Source organism: Coenobita brevimanus, chromosome 50, assembly GCF_032717465.1.
Source record: "Coenobita brevimanus isolate Jiangsu-jjx chromosome 50, ASM3271746v2, whole genome shotgun sequence".
Lineage (NCBI taxonomy): Eukaryota > Metazoa > Arthropoda > Malacostraca > Decapoda > Coenobitidae > Coenobita > Coenobita brevimanus.
The window spans coordinates 18,835,810-18,856,771 of NC_137003.1; the positions used below are offsets into that span (position 1 = coordinate 18,835,810).

At 41.2% G+C, this 20,962-nt stretch overlaps 1 protein-coding gene across 1 annotated transcript in view; it reads right to left on the reverse strand.

Moving 5' to 3' along the window:
* Positions 1 to 20,962, reverse strand: part of LOC145399692 (ionotropic receptor 93a-like) — a 57,989-nt gene that overhangs the window by 12,829 nt on the left and 24,198 nt on the right. The window contains exon 7 of the mRNA XM_080272238.1: positions 19,940 to 20,099. Coding sequence (XP_080128364.1) covers positions 19,940 to 20,099 — 160 coding nt within the window. The remainder of the gene's footprint in view (positions 1 to 19,939; positions 20,100 to 20,962) is intronic.

Consider the following 20,962-nt stretch of genomic DNA (forward strand, 5'->3'; position numbering starts at 1 on the left):
TGTGAGATACACACAGGCGCGTCCTCCCGAGAGTGGTTTGAGAGGGTAATCTCAGACTAGGTGGGCTTTCCCCGGGTAATTTGTCCCTTGGTCGTTTTTCTCTTTCTTCCCACTTCCCCCTCACGGGGGAAATGGCAGACGCCACTGCTGCCTCCTCCCCCTTCAGGGGGGGAGGTAGTCCTGACCGACCCCCGACTGTCTCACGGACGGACTGCCCCAAGACTGAACGGCCCCAGACACGTACCCGTCTTGACATTAATGTACACAACGCCGAGTTTGTCCTGATTCATGCGGTTGGTTCCACTCCCCTGTCCAGCCTCAATCCCTTCATCATCAAGAAGGTGATTGATGGGTGTGCATGAGAGATGGAACAAGTGAAAAAACTTGTGAGTGGAGACCTTCTCGTAAAAACCAAGAATTCAGCCCAGGTCAAGGATTTGCTTAAACTGAGGAAGTTCCATTGTCACGATGTCCAAACAACGATCCGCCACTCCATGAATTCCTGCAAGGGTGTTATCACCTGCAGGGATCTTGTGCTTATGGAGGAAGAAGAAATTGTACAGGAACTTTCTCAGCAAGATGTCATAGAGGCGAGGTTCATTACAAGATTCTTGGAAGGCATAAGGACGAAGACCGCAACAGTTGTTCTCACTTTTGGCAAAGTATCTCTTCCAGCCAATGTGAAGGTTGGATACAAAATTGTAAATGTTAGACCGTACATCCCGAACCCCCTTCGTTGTTCAAGATGTCAGCTCTATGGACACCATGAAAAGGCTTGCCGGGCTTCCAACATCGTGTGTGGCAAGTGCGTGTCACTCTGCTGACAACTGTACATCTGAGACTGAGTGCTGGTTTCACTGCAAGGGTGCTCACTCCACTTCCTTGAGGGCTTGTCCCAAGTGGAAGGAGGAGGAGAAGGTCTGCACAGTAAAAGCGACACAGGACATTTCCTTCTACGATGCTAGGAAGAAGGTGAAGGAGTTGCATGCAACTCCCAAGCCTAATATCTCGTATGCAACGGCGTTTGTGTTCCGTCCCGTGATGTGCACCGTTGAGACACAGACTTACCTAACATTCGCTCCTCATGCCCCACGCCCTACCTCTCAGTCTAAGCCTCCTGTACGCTCCAACTCTCTGACGGACATCCCTGTTGCTACTTCCTACTCTCAGGCTGCCGCTGCTCCTTCACAGTCAGTGCAGCCAAAATCGAAGCCAGACAAGTCTGACAAGATTAAATCACGTCCTCATGTCCTTCCTGCTCCTGGACCAGCGAGGGAGAGAAAGAATAGCTCTTACTCGGTGGAGTCTGGGAGCCTTGTTATTGATCAGACTATGGAGATCTCCACAAACAAGCACCGGGATAGGTCCCCGGTAGTCACTCGCCTGCTGGCGGGTGACAAAAAAAGACCAAGCACATTGGCCCCCAATGAAAATCTTAAACCACTGCATTCACTCTATTACACTGGAATTGTAGAGGTATTGGGAGTAAGTTACCAAATATAGGAATCTTGCTTTCACTACACAGGCCAGACGCTGTTTGTTTACAGGAGACGCGCCTGGAGGATCACCCTGATCCTTCACAGTTCAAACACTACCACTCGTATAGAAGATATGAAGGTCACGAAGTTGCCATTTACACACACAAACCACTCCCACAAACGGAAGTGATTCTAAATTCTACTCTGGAAGCTGTCGCGTGCAGAGTAAAATTTAATAACACGTATCTGTCTATTTGTTCTCTCTACTGTCCTCCACATGGCCCCATTGATAGTGATGCTTTAAATTCACTTTTTGAACATCTCCCTGGAAATAAGTTAGTTTTGGGCGATTTTAACGCCCGTCACTATCAATGAGGTAGCTTGAGGATTGATGGTCGTGGGGAGCAAGTAGCCGACCTAATACTACAGTCCAACCTCTGTCTTCTGAACGATGGTAGAGCGACTCGTGTAGATAATCGTACTGGTAACTTTTCAGCCATTGACCTATCTTTGGCCTCCCCTGGTATACATCAAGATTTCTCATGGGACCCTTACGACGACTCCTTGGGAAGTGATCATTTACCCATCTCTCTTATATACGTGACATCGTTTCGGACCCTCCACCTCCAAAATTTAACTATAAGAAAGCAGATTGGGGATCCTTCTTAAGGATCGCCAATTTAGATATATCTGGGGAGACCATAGATGTTAAGGTCGAAAATATAACTACTTCCATATTACACGCAGCTGAGGCTGCTATTCCCATGACTTCTACAGTTCATGCAAAGCATAGAGCACATTGGTGGACGCCGGATTGCCGACAAGCATTAAGAAAATGCAATAGGAGATACAGGATTTTTGATAGTCAGTCCACTGAGAAAAATTTTATTGCATACAAACAGGCACGGGCTGAGGCAAGGAGAATAATAAGAAGGGCCAAACGTGACTCCTGGCAGTCCTTTGTGTCCACGGTGACTCGTACAACACCATTACGTAAAGTCTGGTCCACTATAAGAATATTAAATAATAAAGACCCATATTTCCCTGTCACCACCCTTCAGGTTAATAATGACATTTATGACGAGCCCGTGGAGGTTGCTAACATCCTCGCCAGGAGTTTTTCTCATGTAAGTAGCTCAGCCAATTATGGCCCGCGTTTTAAACACCATAAACGCATGGCTGAGCTACAGATATTAGACTTTGCCACAGAAGACGTAGACTCCCCGTACAACCAAGAGTTTACGCTAGATGAACTGCTCCTTGCCCTTAAATCCTGTAAAAACGCCAGCCCTGGACCAGACACCATCACGTACGGTATGATCCAGCATCTTAATCAGGACAACCTGATTAAGATGTTAGCATTGTACAATGAGATTTGGGCATCTCGAACGTTCCCAAACTCATGGCACTTTACGCACGTCGTACCGATACCCAAAGAGGCTGGTCGTCTTATGAATCCCACTTCATTTCGTCCTATTGTGTTGACTTTTTGTCTATGTAAGGTCATGGAACGTATGGTAAACAATAGGCTTCTTTTTGTTTGGGTCGAAGAATTTGTTAAATGATCAATAATGTGGCTTTCGTAAATACAGAAGTTCACTAGATCATTTAATGAATTTAGAGCATTGTATTGCAGAGGCATTTGCCAATAAAGAATTTATGATAGGGTTGTTCTTGGACATCCATAAAGCCTATGACATGACATGGTGACACGGTATACTAATGAAGCTCTATGCTTATGGTTTAAGAGGAAATTTACCTATTTTTATTTCAGATTTTTTAAGGGACAGGACTTTCTCTGTCAAATTGCCCCGTAACGTAACATCGGATATATTTATCCAGGAAAACGGGGTGCCGCAGGGAAGTGTGCTTAGTCCTACTTTATTTAGTATTATGATCAACGATATTCTGTCATCAGCTCCCATCTCGAGGAATCTTAAATACTCGCTCTAAGCTGACGATTGTGCTATATGGCACTCTTCCCGTAATGCACAATTTTCGGCTGGGCGGATTCAAGCAGCCCTTGACTCCGTCCACCTATGGGCCCTGAAGTGGGGATTTAAGTTTTCCATCCATAAGTGTGCCGCTGTAGTCTTCACTAATCGCAACGTACCTAATTTGTGCTTAACTTTGGATAATCAGGCGGTAACTTTTCAAAATTCTGTAAAATTTTTAGGAATATATTTTGATCGTAAAATGAATTTTAAACTTCACGTTAATACTTTGCTAACTTGTTGTTATAAACCGTTAAACGTCCTCAAGTACCTAGCGGGTACTACCTGGGGTGCTGACAGAAAATCTTTATTAATGGTGTATAAGTCCCTTATTCGATCGAAGCTAGACTATGGTGCACAGGTGTATGGCTCGGCATCCGATGCCATGCTGAAAGGATTGGATGTGCTACAGAATAACTGTTTGCGAATGTGTCTTGGAGCAGTCCGGTGCACCTGTGTGGCTCGTGTGGAAGTGGAGGCGAATGTGCCTCCCCTCCGTATTCGCCGTGACCACCTGGCCTTGTCCTATGGCGTAAGGACATTTAGGAAATGTAATATCGGCAATGTGGCCTTTACCCCCCTGTGTCAATACCACAACCTTCTGCGGGGGGTGCGTCGGCCACTTGCCGTTCGCCTCCACTTACTGACTCATGAGCTTGGTGTGGACCCCAGTGACTGTAACAAGTTGGTGTTAAAAAATATAGCACCTTGGGAGTCAACTGGCTTTACAGTTGATGTTACATGGCTCCCAGCACCAAAGGCCAAGGCGCCGGAGGTGGAGGTTCACCACTTGTTTCGTAACATCATCATTCATCACTTGGGGTCCCACCACTTGTACACCGACGGCTCCAAGTCGAGTGAATGTGCCCTCAGGTATCGGTTGCTGACTCATACATCTGTGTTTACTTCAGAACTTTTTGCTATTGACAAAGCCATAGACTATGCCCTCAATTCTAGGCATGACTCATTTGTCATATTTTCAGATTCAAAATCAGCCCTTCAGGCAATTGCATCTTGCATTACGGACTCTCACGAGATCCAGGGCTGCATCGTTAATAAGTTGCATTCATGCAACAAGTCATTCACGCTGATCTTGGTGCCTGGTCATTGTCGTATCTACGGCAATGAGCAGGCTGACTTACTTGCAAAGTCGGCTGTAGAGCTCGAGGAGACTTGAGACGTTCCTCGTGATCTACGGTCGAGTCTTTCTCTTGGAAATAAATAAATAAATCTTCTGTGGCAAGGTCAGTGGACCAGACTAAATATTCCAACCTGTAAGCCGTACCTGGGCGACTGGGACACTCCCAACCGTCCCAGTCGCCTTGAGGAAAATGTGTTGGCACGGCTACGGCTCAATGCCACCTTTTTAACTCACATGAAACCATATATGGAAAGACACTTCCCACCGCACCGTGACATCTGTAATGCGGTGTTATCTATCAGTCATATCATCCTGCGCTGTCGGCGATTTATTCGTGAACGTGCTTCACTTATAAATTACTGCGGCGCAGTAGACGTCCCCTTCACCCTTTCCTCCATCCTGGGTGATGGGGACATTGTTATGACTGATAAATTGATGGCTTTCTTGAGAGACTGGACTGATCAGAGTGATGTGACTTTTTTACTGTGTGGTTATGGTTTTTATCAACTGTAAATATGTATATATTGTTATATTAATTAGGGTTGACAGTTGACATATTTGAAATAGTTCCTCCTCCCACTAATCTATCTCTAATATTGATGTCCCCTACATTAAGCCGAGTTCCTAGCCTGACAGTCACCAGCTGATGAATGCAAGTGTGCAACATAGGAAGGTATTGGGCACTTGGAGTCGATGGTGGTCTGCTAGGCGAGGTTCTTCACTTTTTGTACAAATTATGTAAATACATTATACCATCTTGCTTAAGTTATTCTAATTAGAGCCGACAGCTGACGTATATGGAAATGTTCCTGACTCGTCTGGTTCCCTTTCATATATTGATGTTCCCAATATTAGGTTGTGCCTCGACTGACAGTCACCAGGTGATGAGTGCAGGTATGTAATGTGGAAAGGCATTACATATCTGCAGTCGATGGTGTTCTCTTGGTCGAGGCTTTTTTACCATTAGTGTAGGTCTAGTTATTTGTCTCTTAGGATTTAGTATAGGTTAGCGATTTGTCTGTTAGGTGGTTAGTTTTAGGGTCTTTAGATTAGGTATTTTTGTTTATAAGTAATGTAAGGTTAAAAATATAAAAATTAAAAAATAAAATAAAAATAAAAATACAAAAAAATAATATAAAAAAATTATTATATATATATGTACGTGTGCATGAAAGTGTATGTTACTATGCGTGGATGTGTATACGTATGTATGTATGTATATAGATATGTTCATATATATGTGTATATATGTGTTAATGTATATACATCTATATATTTTTGCCTTAATGACCAGGGGCTCCGGCCTCAATGGTCGATAGCCAAAAAAAAAAAAAAAAAAAAAAAGGGCAGTTCATCCGATTATCTCCTGCAACAATGACGACCATATGAAGAACGCTTGGTCACAAGAACAGGAGTAGTTTATTTTTGTACCTTTTTTTCTCTGAGATGGAGGTAAAGCCTCCTAACCCGTGCCTCACTTCGAGGTATTACTCAGAGTGACCAGTTGTATGCATGCCCGGGTCTGCAGACTGTCAGATTTTCGTGTTCATTTATCTGCTCAGTCACACCTATAATGCTGCCACATCATACAGGTGTAATAAATATCACAGTACCATAATAACTGACAAGGCACCTGAGGTTCGATATGCTTCCGTCCATGTAGAAGCCACCACCTCAGACATGACATATGACACACACTGCGCTACACCAGACAACACTCCCGCTGCCCTTCCCTGCCTCATTTTCATTTCCAGACCTTTCAAATCTCTTCTGTGCAACTGCATTACTCTCAGCACTCTCACACAGTAGCAACAGTATAACTAGGCAGTGGAACTGCCCGGCAACATAAACGTCTTTTAGTTTCCTCCATATCCTCGAGAAGAAGACTAGTGGACTGTATGATGAAGACGTCTGGAGTCCAATGGATTTACATTTAGACGAGCCTCATCAACAATTACAAGAACAGCAGCAACAACAACATATTGACCAAGACACTTGATCATCTCATAAGCTGGCAGTAACCTTCAAGGAAATCCTTCTTCTCCACTTCTATTCTTTTTCATGGTCAGTCTTCTTGTTCCTGTAATTACAGTACTAAAATACCCAGAGTACTTGTTCCTCTCTTCAGTGTTTCTAGAGCCCGCAATATCACTTTTTGATAAAGAGAAAATCGGTCACTACAATAATATGATCTGAGAGAGAGAGAGAGAGAGAGAGAGAGAGAGAGAGAGAGAACTGTCCTTGGATACACGCGATGTCTTAACCGTATCATCAATGTTGACACAAAATTTCATTTTTATACATTTTTCTTTTATCAAGTAAGTACACACACACACACACACACACACACACACACACAGACACACACATATATCTATATATATATATATATATATATATATATATATATATATATATATATATATATATATTGTTACATAGCCTATGATTTCATCATCCTTTGTCTAATTTTAACGCACAGTATGCTGCATGTTTGATCACGAGCGTGTTCTGCCTCAGTCCCCCCTTCTACCGTTATAGTAGAGTAAGTCGTTTCTCTCTGTTGTCCAGAGCGGGATTTTCAGCTCTCTGTCCCCATGGCTTCATTTGCCGTCCCTCTTACAAGTTGTATCAAGCTCTGCCAGCCCCTATATAATGAGCTCAGTCTCTGCATCATTGCCACTTAGATCTGCTCCTCATTTTGTTCACATCTCTGTCCTCCCCTGTACAGATATTATTATTGTGAGTGCTCAAGAAGTCTCCAACCATCTAGCAGCTGTGTGTAATTTGAGTATAACTGTTGTTGCATTTTTTCTTGTACTGTATAGCATAAGTTTAATTTGTAGGCCTAGTGAAGTTTGTAATTTATGTAGGGTTCTTTGTCAGTCATTTTTGATAATAGTTTGTATCTGTAATAATTTATCTGGCATTCACTGAGTATTATCTGGTATCTCATTTCATCAGGGCTGACTTAGATAAATTTACTCTTGCTAATTTCGCGTTAATAGAGGCTATTGCAGTTAACCATATATTTAACCTGTTTATTTGCCATTACATTATCCTTATGAGTTCTGAATGTTTTGTTGTTAGTTTGTGCATTAAACTTTAACTTGTAATTTTACCTAACTCTTTTGTTTTGAACCTGGAACTTTACGGGACAGTAGTGACTCTTAGTATTCTCACTTAGAGTGTACGTTATCTTTCTCTGTTCCGTAACATAAATTTGGCGACCTCGCCAGGATATTCAGGATATTATCATAAGGATATTGTTTGATATTTTGTGACTGTGATATATTCATGATGGCTAATATTTCTACACTTGATGAAGCCAAAGATTTTTTGTCAAATGTGCAAACAGTGTGTGATATAGAAAACAGAACAAAGAATGAACTTAAGCTTGTTGCTCAACAATTGTGAATTGCTGTTCGCTCTCATCATTCTAAAGATCAAATTGTTGACATGATTAATAAAAGCTTGTTTAATGTAACTCCTCCAAATGAGCAAACGCAGATTGAATTAGCTAAGTTACAGCTAGCCCTGCAGGAGGCTAAGGCTAAGGAGGCGGAGTCTCGTGTGAAGGAAGCTGAATTTCAAGCACAGGCTAAGGAGGCTGAGTTTCACGCACAAGTTGAACTTGCTAGGATTCAGGCAGACCATGAGTATCGCATGAAACAAGGTGGAACTGGATCATCTTGCTCTGATGATTTTGATGTGGCTAAAAATGTTAAACTTGTCCCTCCTTTTAATGAATCTGATTTAACAAAGTATTTTCAGTTGTTTGAGAGGGTAGCTACAGGTTTTAATTGGCCCTAAGGAGTATTGGCCAGTACTCCTTCAAACTGTTCTCACCGGTAAAGCTCAAGTAACTTATGCATCTTTGCCTCAGGATCAATCTGATAATTATGATGTAGTTAAGAGCTTGATTCTTAAGGCCTATGAGCTTGTTCCTGAAGCTTATAGAGTAAAATTTAGGACAACTTACAAGCAAGATAAGCAATCCCATGTTGAGTATGCAAAAATCAAAGAAGATTTGTTAGAGCAGTGGTTAAATTCTAAGAATGTGGATTCTGATTTTGGCAAATTTAAGCAGATGATTTTGCTGGAGGACTTCAAAAGGTGTATTTATAAAGATGTAAGCCTATATCTTGATGAGAAAAGAATAGATAATTTGTCTGATGCTGCAGTTTTAGCTGATGAGTATGTTCTCACTCACAAGAGATATTCTAGAGGAAAAGGGAAAGCTGAGAGTAAGTACGTTGCCTCTACTCAGAGTACAGGTAACAGGAAAGAGAATAAAGATGATGTTTCTCAGGAAGTAAATACCAGCTTCACCTCTAGATTTCAGAAAAGTAAATGTACTTATTGTAGTAAACTTGGTCATACTACGGAGAGATGTTTCAGGAGACAGCGTGATGTGAACAAAAAGGAGTCTTTAAATATTCAGTCAATTGGTCTAGTGTCCACTCTTGAGAGTTCCCAGAATTCTTTAACTGAGTTAACTGAACCTGCTTTGAGGGGTAACTTAAATTCTCATGATGGAGCTCCTCTTTGAGCAGTAACGTAGGTGACACTCTCAAGAGTTCATGTGCTAATTTCCTGTCTGATGGTTTTGTCAGTCCTCTGGACAGTAATGACAGGAAATCAGTTAAAATATATCGTGATACAGGTGCTTGCCAATCCTTATGCTGACCAGTGTTCTAGGCTCTAATGTTAATTCCTCTGATGAAACTGTAATCTTACAAGGTGTAGGGAATAATTACTTCTCTGTTCCTCTGTGCAGAGTGAATTTAGAGTCTGGTTTTGTTAATGGTTCTGTTATGGTTGGGTTGGTTGAGACACTCCCAATGTCAGGTGTAACTTTCTTACTTGGAAATGATATTGGTGGAAGTCAAGTGTGTCCAGCTCCTCAGTTGTCTAGTGAGCCAGTGGCTGCGTCCCAGGATTGTGATGTCCCTGATGTGTTCCCTGCATGTGCTGTCACTAGGGCTAAGTCTAAAGTTACTGGTGATTTAGAGGATAATGATGATGATGATGTTATCCTAGCTGACACTTTTCTTGCTAATTTGGACCACTCACCAGATGAGGCAGTACCCCCGTAGTGTTGATAATTTGTCTCTGTCAAGAGTTGGGTTGAGTTGCAGGTTGCTGACCCTGAGTTGAAAGGTCTAGCTAACTCTGCTTACAGTGAAGAAGAGTCAGCCGGTGCTTCTACTTGTTATTATGTAAAGTCAGGAGTACTTATGAGGAAGTGGAGACCCCCAACAGCATCAGCCGACTGTGAATGGGAGGTTGTACATCAAGTTGTCATCCCTCGTGTTTGTAGGCAGGATATCATTAGAGTGGCTCATGATTCCAGTTTGGCAGGACACCTTGGAGTGAGGAAGACTGTGGCACGCATTTTGAAACACTTCTACTGGCCAGGTATCTTCAGGGATGTTTCCTGGTATTGTAAGTCTTGTCACACCTGTCAAGTTGTGAGGAAGTGTAATCAGACCGAAAAGGTTGCACCTCTAGTTCCCATTCCTCCTTTTGAGGCGCCTTTCACCCGTGTGTTGGTGGATATTGTGGGCCCTCTTCCTAAGACTTCTTCAGGATTTTCTTATGTGTTGACCATGATTGATATGGCTACTCGTTATTCTGAAGCCATTCCACTTAGAAATATCTCAGCAAAGAACGTGGTTAAGGAAATGCTGGGGTTCTTCACAAAGTTTGGTCTGCCTAAGGAGGTACAGTCAGACCGGGGAAGTAATTTCATGTCAAACGTTTTCAAGCAGTCTCTGAAAGAGTTGGGCATCACCCAGATCACGTCTTCAGCTTACCATCCCCAGACCCAAGGAGCGTTGGAGAGATATCATCAAACACTCAAATCGATGCTCAAGAAATACTGTTTGGAACATCAGAAAGACTGGGATAAAGGTCTTCCATTCGTTGTGTTTGCTGCAAGAGAATCTCCAAATGAATCACTGGGCTTCTCACCTTTTGAACTACTGTTTGGCCATGAAGTAAGAGGACCCCTTAAGTTACTCAAGGAATGCTGGCTGTTGGAGGAAGATGACGTCAACCTGCTGGAGAATGTGATGAAGTTCAAAGAAAGGCTGTCCACTGCCGTACAGCTGGCGAGAGAGAATTTAGGAGCTGCTCAGGAGAAGATGAAGACTCGGTATGATAAGAAGTCCAGGTTACGCCACTTTCAGCCAGGAGATCAGGTTTTGATTCTGCTACCAGTTCATGGGCAACCTCTTCAAGCCAAGTTTAGTGGCCCCTATTTCGTGGAGAAGAAACTCAGTGATGTGAACTATGTCATCGCCACACCAGATCGTAGAAAGAGCAAGCAACTATGTCACATCAACATGCTAAAGTTATATCACAGGCGGGACGAAAATAATCCAGTCTGCACTGTAGCTGTTCCACCCGAGTCTGCAAGTGAAGCTCTCCCATGCAGTATGAGCCTGAGTGATAGTTTGGGGAAGAATCCTGATATCATGAATGATCTCCAGACTAAGCTTTCTCATCTACCTCCGAAGGAAAGGCAGGAGTTTTCGGCATTGCTGCAGGAGTACCCGCAAGTGTTCCGTGCCACTCCAGGAAGAACCACTGTGTTGATGCATGATGTCGATGTTGGAGACGCAAAGCCAATTAAATTGCCTCCTTACCGTGTGAACCCAGTGAAAGTTCCTCTCATCGAGAAGGAGCTTGGCTACCTGTTGGACCACAAGATGATTGAGCCCTGTCAGAGCGAGTGGAGTTCTCCTGTCACTCTAGTCCCTAAGCCAGGTGGGTCACAGCGGCTTTGCATTGACTACAGACGTGTTAATCAGATAACCAAAACAGACACTTACCCTCTCCCTCGTGTGGAAGATTACATAGACAAGATCGGAAAGGCTAGGTACATAAGTAAGTTTGATTTGTTAAAGAGATACTGGCAAGTACCTATGACTCAACGTGCTAGGGAGATCTCATGTTTTGTAACATTAGGAAAGACCTTTGCATGGTCTGTAATGCCATATACAGATTGTTTTAGAGTAATAAGAAATTTCCTTTGTAAATTTCTTTTTTCTTTGTGGGGAGGTGTTACATAGCCTATGATTTCATCATCCTTTGTCTAATTTTAACGCACAGTATGCTGCATGTTTGATCACGAGCGTGTTCTGCCTCAGTCCCCCCCTTCTACCGTTATAGTAGAGTAAATCGTTCTCTCTGTTGTCCAGAGCGGGATTTTCAGCTCTCTGTCCCCATGGCTTCATTTGCGCGTCCCTCTTACAAGCTGTATCAAGCTCTGCCAGCCCCTATATAATGAGCTCAGTCTCTGCATCATTGCCACTTAGATCTGCTCCTCATTTTGTTCACATCTCTGTCCTCCCCTGTACAGATATTATTATTGTGAGTGCTCAAGAAGTCTCCAACCATCTAGCAGCTGTGTGTAATTTGAGTATAACTGTTGTTGCATTTTTTCTTGTACTGTATAGCATAAGTTTAATTTGTAGGCCTAGTGAAGTTTGTAATTTATGTAGGGTTCTTTGTCAGTCATTTTTGATAATCGTTTGTATCTGTAATAATTTATCTGGCATTCACTGAGTATTATCTGGTATCTCATTTTATCAGGGCTGACGTAGATAAATTTACTCTTGCTAATTTCGTGTTAATAGAGGCTATTGCAGTTAACCATATATTTAACCTGTTTATTTGCCATTACATTATCCTTATGAGTTCTGAATGTTTTGTTGTTAGTTTGTGCATTAAACTTTAACTGGTAATTTTACCTAACTCTTTTGTTTTGAACCTGGAACTTTACGGGACAGTAGTGACTCTTAGTATTCTCACTTAGAGTGTACGTTATCTTTCTCTGTTCCGTAACAATATATATATATATATATATATATATATATATATATATATATATATATATATATATTGTTACATAGCCTATGATTTCATCATCCTTTGTATAATTCTGACTTACAGTATGCTGCATGTTTGATCACGATTCGCCTCGTGGCTTCCATAGTGCGTGTTCTACCTCACTCCCCCCTTCTCCCCCTTATAGTAGAGTAAGTCGTTCTTTCTGTTGTTCACAGCAGGATTGTCAACTCTGTCCCCTATGGCTTTATTTGCGTGTCCTTCTTACAAGTTGTATCAAGCTCTACCGGCCCCTATATAATGAGCTCAGTCTCTGCATTAATTGCCACTTAGATCTACTCCTCATTTTGTTCACATCTCTGTCCTCCCCTGTACAGTAATTATTTTTGTGAGTGCTCAGGAAGTCTCCAACCATCTAGCTGCTGTGTAATTTGAGTATAAGTGTTATTAAATTTTTTTTTTTGTACTGCATAGCATATGGTGTTAATTCGTAGGCCTAGTGAGGTTTTTGTAATTCATGTGTTTTAGGTGTCAGCCAGTATTAATAATATTTTGTATCTGTAATATTATATCTTGTATTAGCTGAGCATTATCCGGTTTTCTCATTTTATAAGGACTGACTTAGATAAATTTACTCTTGCTAATTTCGTGTTAATAGAGGCTATTGCAGTTAACCATATATTTAACCCGTTTTTTGCCATTACATTATCCTTATGAGTTCTGAATGTTTAGTTGTTAGTTTGAGCATTAAACTTTAACTTGTAATTTTACCTAACTCTTTTGTTTTGAACCTGGAACTTTGCGGGACAGTAGTGATTTTGGTGTTCTCACTTGAAGTGTTCATTATCTATCTCTGTTCCGTAACATAAATTTGGCGACCTCTTATCAGGATATTCAGGATATTATCATAAGGATATTGCTTGATATTTTGTGACTGTGATTTATTCATCATGTCTACTATTACTACGCTTGATGAAGCCAAAGATTTTTTGTCAAATGTGCGAACAGTGTGTGATGTAGAAAACAGAACAAAGAATGAACTTAAGCTTGTTGCTCAACAATTGGGAATTGCTGTTCGCTCTCATCAGTCTAAAGATCAAATTGTTGACATGATTAATAAAAGCTTGTTTAATGTAACTCCTGCAGATGAGCAAACGCAGATTGAAATAGCTAAGTTACAGCTAGTGCAGGAGGCTTGTGCTAAGGAGGCTGAATCTCAGGCTCGTATTCAGGAGGCATAGGCACAAATTGAAATTGCTAGGATTCAGGCAGACCATGAGTATCGCATGAAACAAAGTGGAACTGGATCATCTAGCTCCGATGATTTTGATGTGGCTAAAAATGTTAAACTTGTCCCTCCTTTTAATGAATCTGATTTAACAAAGTATTTTCAGTTGTTTGAGAGGGTAGCTACAGGTTTTAATTGGCCCAAAAAGTATTGGCCAGTACTCCTTCAAACTGTTCTCACCGGTAAAGCTCAAGTAACTTATGCATCTTTGCCTCAGGATCAATCTGATAATTATGATGTAGTTAAGAGCTTCATTCTTAAGGCCTATGAGCTTGTTCCTGAAGCCTGTAGAGTAAAATTTAGGACAACTTATAAGCAAGATAAGCAATCCCATGTTGAGTATGCAAAAATCAAAGAAGATCTGTTAGAGCAGTGGTAAAATTCTAAGAATGTCAATTCTGATTTTGGTAAATTTAAGCAGATGATTTTGCTGAAGGATTTCAAAAGGTGTATTAATAAAGATGTAAGCCTATATCTTGATGAGAAAAGAATGATAATTTGTCTGATGCTGCAGTTTTAGCTGATGAATATGTTCTCACTCACAGGAGATATTATAAAGAAAAGAGGAAAGCTGAGAGTAAGTACGTTTCCTCTACTCAGAGTACAGGTAACAGGACAGAGAATAAAGATGATGTTTCTCAAGAAATAAATACCAGCTTCACCTCTAGATTTAGAAAAGTAAATGTACTTATTGTAGTAAGCTTGGTCATACTACGGAGAAATGTTTCAGGAGACAGTGTGATGTGAACAAAAAGAAGTCTTTAAATATTCAGTCAATTGGTCTAGTGTCCACCCTTGAGAGTTCCCAGAATTCTTTAACCGAGCTAACTGAACCTGCTTTGAGGGGTAAATTAAATTCTCATGATGAAGCTCCTCTTTTGAGCAGTAACGTGGGTGACACTCTCAAGAGTTCATGTGCTAATTTCCTGTCTGATGGTTTTGTCAGTCCTCTGGACAATTATGACAGGACATCAGTTAAAATATATCGTGATACAGGTGCTTGCCAATCCCTTATGCTGACCAGTGTTCTAGGCTCTAATGTTAATTCCTCTGATGAAACTGTAATCTTACAAGGTGTAGGGAATAATTACTTCTCTGTCCCTCTGTGCAGAGTGAATTTAGAGTCTGGTTTTGTTAATGGTTCCGTTATGGTTGGGTTGGTTGAGACACTCCCAATGTCAGGTGTAACTTTCTTACTTGGAAATGATATTGGTGGAAGTCAAGTGTGTCCAGCTCCTCAGTTGTCTAGTGAGCCAGTGGCTGCGGCCCAGGATTGTGGTGTCCTTGACGTGTTCTCTGCATGTGCTGTCACTAGGGCTAAGTCTAAAGTTACTGGTGACTTAGAGGATAATGATGATGATGATGTTATCCTAGCTGACACTTTTCTTACTAATTTGGACCACTCACCAGATGAGGCAGTACCCCGTAGTGTTGATAATTTGTCTCGTCAAGAGTTGGTTGAGTTGCAGGTTGCTGACCCTGAGTTGAAAGGTCTAGCTAACTCTGCTTGCAGTGAAGAAGAGTCAGCTGGTGCTTCTACTTGTTATTATATAAAGTCAGGAGTACTTATGAGAAAGTGGAGACCCCCAACAGCATCAGCCGACTGTGAATGGGAGGTTGTACATCAAGTTGTCATCCCTCGTGTTTGTAGGCAGGATATCATTAGAGTGGCTCATGATTCCGGTTTGGCAGGACACCTTGGAGTGAGGAAGACTGTGGCACGCATTTTGAAACACTTCTACTGGCCAGATATCTTCAGAGATGTTTCCTGGTATTGTAAGTCTTGTCACACCTATGAAGTTGTGAGGAAGTGTAATCAGACCGAAAAGGTTGCACCTCTAGTTCCCATTCCTCCTTTTGAGGCGCCTTTCACCCGTGTGTTGGTGGATATTGTGGGCCCTCTTCCTAAGACTTCTTCAGGATTTTCTTATGTGTTGACCCTGATTGATATGGCTACTCGTTATCCTGAAGCCATTCCACTTAGAAATATCTCAGCAAAGAACGTGGTTAAGGAAATGCTAGGGTTCTTCACAAAGTTTGGCCTGCCCAAGGAGGTACAGTCAGACCGGGGAAGTTATTTCATATCAAATGTTTTCAAGCAGTCTCTGAAACAATTGGGCATCACCCAGATCACGTCTTCAGCTTACCATCCCCAGACCCAAGGAGCGTTGGAGAGATATCATCAAACACTCAAATCGATGCTCAGGAAATACTGTTTGGAACATCAGAAAGACTGGGATAAAGGTCTTCCATTCGTTGTATTTGCCGCAAGAGAATCTCCAAATGAATCACTGGGCTTCTCACCCTTTGAACTACTGTCTGACCCTGAAGTAAGAGGACCCCTTAAGCTACTCAAGGAATGCTGGCTGTCGGAGGAAGATGACGTCAACCTGCTAGAGTATGTGATGAAGTTCAAAGAACGGCTGTCCACTGCTTTACAGCTGGCGAGAGAGAATTTAGGAGCTGCTCAGGAGAAGATGAAGACTTGGTATGATAAGAAGTCCAGGTTACGCCACTTTCAGCCAGGAGATCAAGTTTTGATTCTGCTACCGGTGCATGGGCAACCTCTTCAAGCCAAGTTTAGTGGTCCTTATTTCGTGGAGAAGAAACTCAGTGATGTCAACTATGTCATCGCCACACCAGATCGTAGAAAGAACAAGCAACTTTGTCACATCAACATGCTAAAGTTATATCACAGGCGGGACGAAAATAACCCAGTCTGCACTGTAGCTGTTCCACCCGAGTCTGCAAGTGAAGTTCTCCAATGCAGCATGAGCTTGAGTGATAGTTTGGGGAAGAATCCTGATATCATGAATGATCTCCAGACTAAGCTTTCTCATCTAGCTCCCGAGGAAAGGCAGGAGTTTTCGGCATTACTGCAGGGTTTCCCGCAAGTGTTCCGTGCCACTCCAGGAAGAACCACTGTGTTGATGCATGATGTCGATGTTGGAGAGGCAAAGCCAATTAAACTGCCTCCTTACCGTGTGAACCCAGTGAAAGTTCCTCTCATCCAGAAGGAGCTTGGCTACCTGTTGGACCACAAGATGATTGAGCCCTGTCAGAGCGAGTGGGTTCCCCTGTCACTCTGGTCCCTAAGCCAGGGGGGTCACAGCGGCTTTGCATCGACTACAGACGTGTTAATCAGATAACCAAAACAGACACTTACCCTCTCCCTCGCGTGGAAGATTGTATAGACAAGATTGGAAAGGCTAGGTACATAAGTAAGTTTGATTTGTTAAAGGGATACTGGCAAGTACCTATGTCTGAAAGTGCTAGGGAGATCTCATGTTCTGTAACACTAGGAAAGACTTTTGCATGTTCTGTAATGCCATATGGTATGAAGAATGCACCAGCCACATTTCAGAAGCTCATGAATGTTGTAACAGAGGGTTTGGCAGGGTGTGTTGTTTATATTAATGATGTATTAATCTTCAGTGACAACTGGAAAGATCACCTATGCCATGTCAGTTAATTTCTTGAGCGTTTGGTTCAGGCTAATCTTGTAGCTAATTTGTCAAAGTGTGAGTTTGGTCAAGCTAAAGTTCAGTACCTTGGGTACGTAATTAGTGATGGACACGTTGCACCACCAGCAGCTAAGGTTCAGGTTATAAGTGATCTTCCCAGACCTAAAAGTGGGAAAGAGCTACAAAGATTTTTGGGAATGGTAGGTTATTACAGGAGATTTGTTCTTAACTTTTCAATTCTTGTATCACCGCTTACAGACCTACTGAAAAAGGGATTTAAATTTGTCTGGACCGATAACTGTGAATCCTCTTTCAGTAAACTTAAAGCTATCCTATTAAGTCAGCCAGTGCTCGCTACTCCAAATTTTGCTAAGCCTTTTAAGATGGCTGTTGATGCAAGTGATACAGGAGCTGGGGCTGTTTTGCTGCAAGAGGATGATCAGGGTATTGAACACCCTGTATCTTATTACAGTAAGAAGTTCACTCCACCTCAAAAGAACTACTCAACTATTGAGAAAGAGCTTTTGGCTTTGATTTTGGGTTTACAGCATTTTTCATTTTATTTGTGTTCTGGTTTTGACCCCATAATCATTTATACCGATCATAATCCACTGAAATTCCTTAGTAAGTTTAACCCACCCCATCCCAACCATTTTTCCACCACTGACTCCCCCCAATCTCGACCATTTTAGGAAAAAAATTTTGGGGGCTCAAACCTTCGCTTTCGGTGAGAAACATCGAAAATTCATAGAGAAATCGCTCACCTGAGGTTTAAAATACTCATTACAGGTAGGAGTGCCTCCTTACCTTACTGGGTTTTCTCTCAGGCTGGCACCAAAGAAAACGAGTTCTATGGGAGGATAACTATTTCACACCACTCATAAACGGTATTTATTTATTTAATTGTTACGAATTTATATGTAGTACAAGAGTATATTGGTTTTCAAGCAGTAATATAGGCATTATAAGCATTGTTTCACTCACTAATACCTGACCTTTTTTTGCCACATTACCTGATCATCATTTCTAACTGTTTCTTCCTCTAATGCTATGTAAAGTTTGTCCTCCACATTGTCATTGATTGGGGAATCATTCTGGCCCTGAATTTCGTACCTTGGCATGACATGGCTATACTGGCCAGGTCACTGATAACAGGTGAATTGCTGAGACAATGGCATGCAGGGGGGGGGAAGGAGGTCATGCTGGGTAAGGCATTGTCCCTGCCTGGCATCTTGTTGAGGAAGGTGTCACGTGTAAACGTACCAAAAATGAGTCGCGAAAATTGAAAATTGTGGAATTAGGGACCTTGCAATTTTTTCGCGTTTATGTACGTCGATGGGATTGGCAGTGACAAAACGTGTGGACGTTAAAGAACGTCAAAGGGACGCCGCGGGTTAAAGATAAAAATCAGAGATTGACAAGATGGAGTCTACTTCTTCAGGCGTATTCATTAGACATACAACATGTCAAGGGGAAAGAATATGTTATTGCAGATTGCTTATCTAGACTTCAGACAGATTGTTTTAGAGTAATAAGAAATTTCCTTTGTAAATTTCTTTTTCTTTGTGGGGAGGTGTTACATAGCCTATGATTTCATCATCCTTTGTATAATTCTAACGTACAGTATGCTGCATGTTTGATCACGATTCGCCTCGTGGCTTCCATAGTGCGTGTTCTACCTCACTCCCCCCTTTTCCCCCTTATGGTAGAGTAAGTCGTTCTTTCTGTTGTTCACAGCAGGATTGTCAACTCTTTGTCCCCTATGGCTTCATTTGCGCATCCTTCTTACAAGTTGTATCAAGCTCTGCCGGTCCCTATATAATGAGCTCAGTCTCTGCATTAATTGCCACTTAGATCTACTCCTCATTTTGTTCACATCTCTGTCCTCCCCTGTACAGTTATTATTTTTGTGAGTGCTCAGGAAGTCTCCAACCATCTAGCTGCTGTGTAATTTGAGTATAAGTGTTATTACATTTTTTTTTTCTTGTACTGTATAGCATAAGGTGTTAATTCGTAGGCCTAGTGAGGTTTTTGTGATTCATGTGTTTTAGGTGTCAGCCAATATTAATAATATTTTGTATCTGTAATAATATATCTTGCATTAACTGAGCATTATCCTGTTTTCTCATTTTATCAGGGCTGACTTAGATAAATTTACTCTTGCTAATTTCGTGTTAATAGAGGCTATTGCAGTTAACCATATATTTAACCTGTTTTTTGCCATTACATTATCCTTATGAGTTCTGAATGTTTAGTTGTTAGTTTGAGCATTAAACTTTAACTGGTAATTTTACCTAACTCTTTTGTTTTGAACCTGGAACTTTGCAGGACAGTAGTGATTTTGGTGTTCATTATCTATCTCTGTTCCGTAACAATATATATATATATATATATATATATATATATATATATATATATATATACGGTTCATATAGATATATAGGCATATAATTAATAGAACTGTTAGATTGTATTCCATACCTTAAATCGTTTGGTATGCTAAGCATTTGTATTTTTTCCCATCCTTGATGATGCTGGTAGTACAGCTAACAATATTATGTAAATACATATCGTATGCCTTTTTTTTTTCTTTTATTCAACATTATAATTTTAATAAACGGCTATAGTTTACATGGAATTCTTAACACTGATTAGCTTATTCTAACCCTTGTTGGAATTCTTGGTTCCTTAAGTGAAAGCATCATTCCTGCTCCTACCAAAATAAGAAGGATGCAGATGAGCACTGTCGTGGTCAGGACAGCAGCCCAAACCTCCCCGCCGAGTGGGTAGTAGAAGCTCAACCAGCTGGGTTTTAGAATAGGAGTGGCCATGGAGAAGCGAAAATCGCTTTGTTCGAATATGAAAGTGTGGTCCCACCTGTAAAAATGTTACAATAACATACCATACTTATGATAAAGCATACTTCATTAAATGGACAACCTTTTTGTTGTCTGTGTAAGGAAGTTTCCTTAACACCTCTTCCTCACTAGCTTATTATCAAAATGACGCAATGAAACCTTTCAGCTATATTATATTATATTCCTGGTATTCTTGGGCGTTTTTGAAAGGCAGGAGCATCTGTAGGAGAAGCACAGTCCATAAGACTCTAAGTAATGATATTCAGACACGAGCTGCTTCACGCAAAAATCGTTAAATGTATGATATTAACCGAAGGACTCTGAAACATCCATATTTAGTAATTTTATACTTGTTTAAGCTAAGGGAGTCTATCGGATGCGTTTATGTGAAGCTACAGAATGTGTTGAATGTGACTGGCGTATCAAACAGAGCAAGGATTCCGGGGACTTGAATGATGAGTGAATGGAAGCAGGGCCCATTGAATTGGGCGAACTTAATATGCCTGGACTTTCCTACTCCTCACCCTGACCTAGGGTGGGAAAGCGAGGTCCGTATGATGATGATGATGATTAAGCAAATGGAGATAGTAGTGAACGAGTTATTTTGCAATCATATCTGACTCCTACTACTTCGAACATTTTCCACTAAGATATTGAAATTTTTTTTTCATTTCAAGAATAATATAAAAGAACCTCTCTATGATAGACAGTTTGATATATGTTTTTGTGTTAGAAGTATTATTTTGATATTAGGAAGAAGTGATAAGCACGCAGGAGAATAATAAGGGCAATATAGCAGCAAACAAAAAAAAGAGGTTCTACAAGACCTAGTACCTGCAGAAGAATGTTATAATAAATTTTTATTTTATTTTCACCGTAAAG